The sequence below is a fragment of the Nothoprocta perdicaria genome, unplaced genomic scaffold, assembly GCF_003342845.1.
Source record: "Nothoprocta perdicaria isolate Ctin4 unplaced genomic scaffold, notPer1 scaffold_143, whole genome shotgun sequence".
Lineage (NCBI taxonomy): Eukaryota > Metazoa > Chordata > Aves > Tinamiformes > Tinamidae > Nothoprocta > Nothoprocta perdicaria.
Window position 1 is genome coordinate 255,497 of NW_020454572.1, and position 7,663 is coordinate 263,159.

Genomic DNA, 7,663 nt, shown 5'->3' on the forward strand with positions numbered 1-7,663 from the left:
TTTTTTTTTTTTTTTTTTTACAATAAATTGGGCTTTTCTGGGGAGCCTTCTGGTGGCTCTACAAGGAGCTCTGCTGTGTCTTCCTCATGCCGGCAGGACTGGAGAGGTGGCTGCTGTGGGCAGGCGCTGGGCCCGCCTGCTGCTCAACACCCTCCTGTACCCCCTTGTTTTCCCCAACGACCCCCAAGTCAGGCTTGGGGAACCGAGTGCAGGGGCCCAAGGAGGTCCCGGCTCCAGCTTTGTCATGGGGAGAGCAGCAGTGGGGCCCCAACCTTCAAGCTCTGCTTGGGCACTGGGGATCAGCCGAGTGTTCCTGTGCTTGGTCCTTTGGGTGATCAATCCTGCTGCTACCTGGAGCCAGACATTTGGAGCCCAAGAAACCTTCACTTCCCCCAGCAAATCCCACTGCAATTGTACGTATATCTAGTGCATTTAGATTGGTAAAAGTGCATCAGACTCAAATAACCAGAGAAAAGAAATACAAATTTTATTATTTTTTTTTCTTTGCAATACAATGCACTCTCTTAGCAGAGCAAATTAGAAATACAGAGCTATTTCCTACCAGCAAGAGGACGACCTAGAAACAAGAGACTTGCTTTGAAGCTTCGAAACCTGATACGACTGCAGAACACGGAGGATGAAGGGGACCATGTGAGGATGAAGGGGACCACAGGAGGATGAAGGGGACCACGGCTTCCTTGGTTGATGAGGCGTCCCGGAGCACTCCTGCTGCTGAGCAAAGCAAACACCTCCCGTCACTGCTGGCAAAGCTGCTCACAGGAGGCCTGGGGACTGCAGGTGCCATCGTGGAGGCCCAGGATGGCTGAGCTTGGAAGGGACCTCTAGAGATCTTCTAGTCCTGTAGTGTGGGAATGTGGAGGGAGAGCGGCCCACCAGCCAAGACGACGTATTTGTGAGCAGGGGTGACCGCCAGCGACCAGGTTTGCACCCAGCCGCACTGGGGACAGGGTGCAAAGGCCCCTTCCCAATGGCTGGGTCTTCCCTAAGCAACGGAGGCCGTTTCCAACCTGTCACMTCCCAGGAGAGCCAGCTGCAGCTTTGCCCTGTTTTAAGATCAGCTCTCGCTTCCCTGCTGCATGAGACCCCAACCCTTCAGCACCAGCCCCTGGAGAAGCTCCGGGGAGGACCARGGGCCCTGCTGTGCGACACGGAGCAGGCTGCACCAAGGCCTCCTTGCCCCCCTGGCAGCACAGCATGGAYGTTCCTTCGGGACGTGGTTCTTCTACCCTCTAAGCCTCCCTCCAGACACATCTATTTATCCCTAGTCTAAAACCAGGAGGTGGGAAGGCCAAAACAAGCGCAAACTCGAAGGCTTTGCCAGCAGAGCAGGCCGGGGCCTCGCCGGGGTGGGACCTGGGGCTGCTGGCAGTGGTGGCAGGGGGTGCCCGGCAGTGCTGCAGTGGGCACCTCGCGTCGCGCGTGCTGGAAGCCTCAAATTAACGTGAGCACGAGATGGGAGCTGCTGCCCCCCGGGAAGGCCACGGCATCCCCGGCCGCCTAGGGACTCCCCTCAGCCCCCGGGTGTCCCCTCTCCTGGGGGGYGCTACTCACATGTCCAGCCCATGTCCCTGCCAACCACGGGAGTCACGGCCCTGCCGGGGATGCACACGGGACCCCTTGCCCTGAGGGGAGGAGTGGGGGACCCCAAAGGGCCCTGTCCCAAAGCACCCTCGCATCCCACGGCCGGGGGTCCCCCCGAGTCCCGACTGAGCGCTCCGAGCCCTGGGGCTTCACAGCCCTTCAGATCGTGCCCGTCGAGCTGCCAGGCGTCGAGTGAAGCTTCACCACGTAGCTTCACTTGCCAAAGCACCTGGTACCGGGAGCCTTTTGCCCCTGAGACGTGTGCTGCCATTTCTGCCATGCTTTTCCGTGGGTAAGAAGGGAGTTCTCCATCTATAGAGCCCCGAAATGACTGCCTGTGCTTGAGCCTTCCTCCTTGGAGAACCTTTGGCCTCCCCACTCAACTCCTTTCTCCAGTCGCCTCCAACCTGTTGAGCGTTTCCTCCTTCATGGATGTTTCTGTTGTGTCCCCAATTCATCTAGTTCAACATAAACACTTCTCGCCAGCCATCCAAGGCCTTGGAAATGATCCAGAGTCGGCCCTATTGAGATGTAGGCCGAGCTCTCTGTCTAGGCATGTGTGGCGATGGCACCAACACCCTTGGACACACCACAGCTGGAGAGATTCTGATTCCAACCCCAACTGGAGTTCTGTGCTATCTGGAAGTGAGGAGGCCAATTGAGAGAGATGTAGTAGGAGGTACTGGCGCGAGGAGTGTGTCTTCTACACGAGAAATACTTTGCTTTCAATCCCAGCCCATGCTGGGTACTGGAAATCACATTGGGTTCCAGTCTGACTGTTACAGCTCTACTATTGCTCCGAGCTTTGGCCATTTTACCAGCTGGTGAAGAGAAACAAAACCTGTGGGTTTTTCAGACCCTTTGCACRGGATTTATCGTCCCGCACTCAGCGAGTCACATCAAAGCAGCCAGCAAAGACCAGAGCCTTTGTTCACACTGAAACTGTGCCCCAAAACACATTTTCTTTTCCAGGTTCCTCCTGATATTATCAGGGCTGGGAGCTGTTAATCCAGCCCATCCCTCTTCTGCTTGACTGGAGTGCCAAGCAATTAATCCAGGTGACATCTCGAATGAATGGGATATCACAGGGACAGCGGTCCCGGGAGAAGAAGGGGATCTTTCTGGCCTCCCAGGATCTCCATCCTCCGTGGATCCCTCCCCATCCCGTCAACCTGGTCCTGCTGCCGTCCCTCCTCCTGCATCCCCGAGAGCCCCGTGTAGGGAAAGGGAGGGGACACGAACCGAGCTCTGGGCCAGGCTGGCGCCTGCTCCTCGCTGCAGCGTGAGCCGGGCAGGGGGAATTTTATTGATCATAAATGGCCGCGAGCTCTCGTTCCCCCTCACCAGGGACTCCACAGCCGCCCCAGAACGCATTCCCCCAGTGCTCCGCTTCCAGGGGGTATGAACAGGGGTTTCGCACACAGCCAGGCACACACCTGAACTGCCCGCAGAGCTGCCAGCCCTGCCAGTGCCCACGGGCACCTCCCTGTGCAGGTGCAACCCCGGCCACAGCGGGGAGGGTTAAATGGGGGTGAGAAAAGCGGCCCTTCCGAAGGGAGACACGGCCTTTATTACCCGCGTGGGGCGGGATGAGTGGTGCCGGGCTCCCTGCCCGCTCGGGCCGAYGGCCGCCCCTCGCCCCGCTCGGCTGCACCGCGGCTCCCGTCCGGACGCAGCCGGGTGCCGGCTGCGAGTGCGGGTGCGGGCGGGCCTGGCTGCTGCAGGTGCCACTCAGGGAGGCTCCATGTCCTGCAGCTGGTCACAGTGACAGGAGGGTGACAGGCGGAGGGGCAGGCTGTTCCTGGGATGCTGGTGCAGCGTGTGCTCCCGTCTAGGCAGCTCCCAGGGCCACGCTTGCCCCTCAGCCCCTGTCCCTTACTCCAGGGAGCCCAGCGGAGCTGGACCTCRTCTCTGGAGGTACCTGTGGGGCCAGGCGGGGAGCAGCCACGGGGTCCTTGGAGCCAGGGCAGGGCTTGGCGCGAGAGCCAGCACTGGCCAAGGCGCAGGGCTCCCCGCTCAGGGCTCCTGCTGCCACAGGGCGATGTGCTCCTGGGCTGCAAAGGGAAACGCAAAATTTCACACACCAGAGAGGCCCCAGGGGGCTTGGTGATGTCCCCTCGGGGGACAGTGCCAGCGGAGCTGAAGGTTGGCACCTCCAGGGCTCTGTCCCTTAGCAAGGTGCCGCGGCTCTCCCAAACGGGCGCAGCACGAGGGGCAGCAGGGCTGCCCGGGCACGCACCGAACTGGCAGATGTAGCGATTGCGAGTCTTGCAGCGCTGGTCGTTCCAGTTGAAGGCGGCCGCCGCCTGCATCTCCACGCAGTTCCCAAAGCTGCCGCCCCCAGGCAGGAGAGACCCGGGGAAACGTCAGAGATGGGAGCCGGTGCCACGGGCTCCGGGCAGGGACCTGCCGTGTCTGGCGGGAGCTGGAAGGGCACGGGGACAGGCACTTACCCCTGGTTGTCCGGCTGGCCAAAGGCAAAGCTGCTGAAGGAGGACRGCTCGCCCGTGTCCCAGCGGAACGAGGCCTTGGACGTTTTGTAGGTGAGACCTGCCGAGGTGAGAGGCAGGGCCTGCAGCACCCGGGGTGCCCTCACCAGTCTGCATCYGCACAGCCCGGCACTGCAGGCACATGCACCGGCTCGGGAGAACAGCCCTGGTTCCACAGCACGGCCAGGCCTTGCTGGGAGGTTGCTCGGCCCGGAGGAGTTGGACTCGGGGGCCCCCGGGCCCCTTCTGAGGGCAGCAGCCTGGCCTGGGTAACTCACCAATCCAGAAGTTGCCCGTCTCAAAATCCGTGTCCATCACCCTGTTGCTGGTTTCCAGGCGGCTGAGGTAGAAGGCCAGGATGTCCTGGACTTTCTGATTCCTGATCTGGGCCAAGATCGCCCCTTTCTCCTGCAGGGAAGCAAGCGAGTCAGCCTGAGGGGCTCTGCCCTGGTGGGGGTCAGGAGAAGCTTAGGGTGCCCATGTGATGATGAAGTGGGCTTAGGGTGCCCACGTGATGTCCCTCGCTGCAGGGATGAGGTTGCAGGTGGCTACTCCCCCAGGGAACAGGCACAGAGCGGGACGTGGCCTTTGATGCCATCCTGGTGGGAAGCATCCCTGTGGCGCAAACCGAGGGGCTCACCTGGCACTTTATCTTGGCTCCGTAGTACGTGTCGGCCTCGGGGGACACCATGAAGCAGTCGCCGTCGATGCGCACGTCGCAGGCGTGGAAGGGGAACCGGCTCCTCGCTGCGGGCGYGGGCGAGCGCACGTGGGTCCGTGCGCCTGCCCCGGCGCTGAGCCGGGCACCGCGCGGCCGCGACCCGCGGGGCCGGCGCRCACTCACTCGCGCACTCGGCGCCGCTGTAGCCGGCGTGGCAGAGGCAGGAGCACTCCTCCGTGCGGAACATGCCGTGCACGCACTGTACGCTGCACCGCACTGCGGGCCAGGCAGCGGCCGCGGCGTCAGCCCCGGGGAGCCTCACACGCCCCGGCACGAGCCCACGGCGACCACCTCGTCCCCGGCGCGTCGTGGCCCTCTCACCTTGGCAGTACCTGCCYGTGTAGCCGCGGGGGCACGTGCACTGGCAGCTGCTCATGTTGAGGCGCCCGCCGTTCCGGCACGCCACGCGGCACGGGTTCCTGGGCACCTCTGCGCAGAGAGAGCGCGTCCCCACAYGCACGMGGCGGCCGCGCGCCCGGCGCYGCGCGGCACACACTCACCGCAGAGCCCGCCGCCGTGGTCCCAGGACTTGAAGCAGCCCGAGAGCCCGGCGGTGCACAGCGAGCACCAGGCCCCCTGCTTGTAGGGCACGATGGGCTTCCCGTTCATCTCCCAGTTGCCGCTGCCAGGGGGCACAGAGGAGGACGCRGGGATGTGGGCACGGGTGCCAGATCGGGCACGGCGGCACCTAGCAGGGCCACAGCGGCCAGCGGGCGCTTACCCAGGGGAGTAGGCGCAGGCGAAGGCCTCGCCGCCGGCACACGTGTGCCTGCCGCAGCCCAGCCGCGCCGCCGTGGCCCACACGAGCTGCAAGGGAGCCGCTGCCATCACCCGCCGCCGCCGTCACCGTCCCCGCCGTCACCGTCCCTGCCGCGCCGCCGCCGGGCCCACCTGCGTGTAGTGGCGGCAGGTGGCGTTGGGCGCGCAGCGCGCCGCCGCGTAGTCGTAGCGCTGGCCCTCGGCGAACCAGCGGAGCAGCGCGGCACCCACATCGCCGGCACCCGCCGGCAGCAGCGCCTCGCTCCAGCCCAGCTGCGTGGCCGGGGCCGGGGCCGGTGCCGCCAGGCAGCCGCCCGCTCGTGCCCGCGCCAGCCGCGCCAGCTCCTCGCTCCAGTCCTGCTCCGAGCGGGACAGCCGCCGTCAGCGTGGGGGCATTGCCAGGCTGCCCCCCGCTCCCCACTGGCGCTGCGGGTGCCCGGGGTGCTCACCAGCCTCTGCATGTTGGCGGCAGGCGGCTGCACTTGGCTCCTCAGCTTGTTGTGCAGCGAGAGCACCAGGAAGGTCTCCTTGGTGCTGAGGGCTGGGAGAGCAGCGTGGGGGGGTCAGGGATGGATGGGGTCGAGCGGGGCGCCCTTGTCACAGGGGGTCCCTGCAGCGCCCGCTGACGGCCCCCCGGCAGCAGCCAGGGAGACGGGAAGGCAGCCGGCTCTCCATGGAGACCAGCGGGGAGAGAAGGCGGCGTTTGGGGGCAGGCGGCACCGAGGGGCCTGGACGGGGGGACGAGGCACCTTGCGCAGCGACACCGAGACCCGCAGAGCAGCCGCCGGGCTCTGGTGCACCGGGGGCCGCCTCCACCCCAGCTCCAGGAGCCTCCGGCTCCAGACGCCTCCACACCGGCCCCGCTGCCATCCCCGAGCCCCCCCACCAGCCCGGAGCCCCTCACTGTCCCCTGTCCCCCATCCCCATCCCTGGCTGCCCATCACCAACCCCGAGCTCCCAGCGCCAGCTCCAGCCCCCCCAGCACCCTCAGACCCCATCACCAGCCCCACAGCCACCCCCAGGTCCCCGCTGCCAAGACAGACCCCCTGCCCATGGGTCATCCCCGGCTGGGCACCAGCCGTGCAGGAGCGTGATGCAGGGCCGGGGGCCATCTGTCCCTGCAGAGACAGAGCCCCCAGGCCCCTGTGCCCGTTACCTCCGCGCCCCGGCTCCGGCGGGGCGGCCGCCGTGGAGGCCGCCAGGCTGCAGGCCAGCAGCGCCAGGAGGCGGCCGGCCGGGCCGCCACCGTCCCGCATGCGGGCGGCCGCGCCGAGGGCGCCCCGAGCAGCCGGCAGAGCGGGCTTGGGCGCCGCGGTGGCGCTGGGGCGAGCGAGGCCCGCGCTGCTCTCTGTGTGTGAGTGTCTGCTCCCAAGATCTGATCCTATTCAAAGCTGCAGACAGCCGCTCGGCTGGGCAGCTCCAACAAAAGGTTGACGGGTGAGTAATGGCTCTGTCAAAACAAGGGGCTGGCGGGGGCTGGCGGCTCCCGCGGGGCCCCACGCGGCCAGGAGCCACCGCAATGGGGGTGTCCTGGGGCTGGGAGCCACCGTGATGGGGGTGTCCTGGGGCTGGGAGCCACCGTGATGGGGGTGTCCTGGAGCTGGGAGCCACCGCCATGGTGTTGTCCTGGAACTGAGAGCCACCGCGATGGGGGTGTCCTGGAGCTGGGAGCCACCGTGATGGGGATGTCCTGGAGCTGGGAGCCACCGTGATGGGGATGTCCTGGAGCTGGGAGCCACCGCCATGGTGTTGTCCTGGAACTGAGAGCCACCGCGATGGGGGTGTCCTGGAGCTGGGAGCTATGGCCATGGGGGAGTCCTGGAGCTGAGAGCCACCGCCATGGGGGCATCCTGGTGCCCCAGGCTGCGCTCCAGGCACCTCCTGCTAYGGCCCCAAGTGGGGATGAGGAGCTCCCGGGAGTGGACAGCAGGGCTCCGGAGCTGGGATCCCCTGGGAAGGGGGCAGTGAATGGCAGCCCTGCTGCCCGCTCTCATCCTACGCCATGAATTAAATGTGAATTAAACTGCTCTTCACTCATGGACCTGGAGCCTCTGTGCACAGCGGGCTCAGTGCTGTCCCCACCGCTGTGCTG

The 7,663-nt window shown here is 65.3% G+C and overlaps 1 protein-coding gene across 1 annotated transcript; it reads right to left on the reverse strand.

Annotated features, from left to right (window-relative positions):
• Positions 1-3,470: 3,470 nt before the first annotated feature.
• Positions 3,471-6,827, reverse strand: LOC112943185 (C-type lectin domain family 18 member A-like). Its single transcript, XM_026034320.1, has 12 exons — positions 6,728-6,827; positions 6,021-6,112; positions 5,704-5,928; positions 5,534-5,619; positions 5,313-5,434; positions 5,134-5,241; positions 4,936-5,028; positions 4,732-4,838; positions 4,370-4,499; positions 4,056-4,152; positions 3,842-3,933; positions 3,471-3,656 (listed from the first exon to the last, which is right to left on the reverse strand). Exons 1-12 carry the CDS (start codon positions 6,825-6,827, stop codon positions 3,619-3,621), a joined length of 1,290 nt encoding a protein of 429 aa, XP_025890105.1. The 3' UTR covers positions 3,471-3,618.
• Between the last annotated feature and the right edge of the window lie 836 nt (positions 6,828-7,663).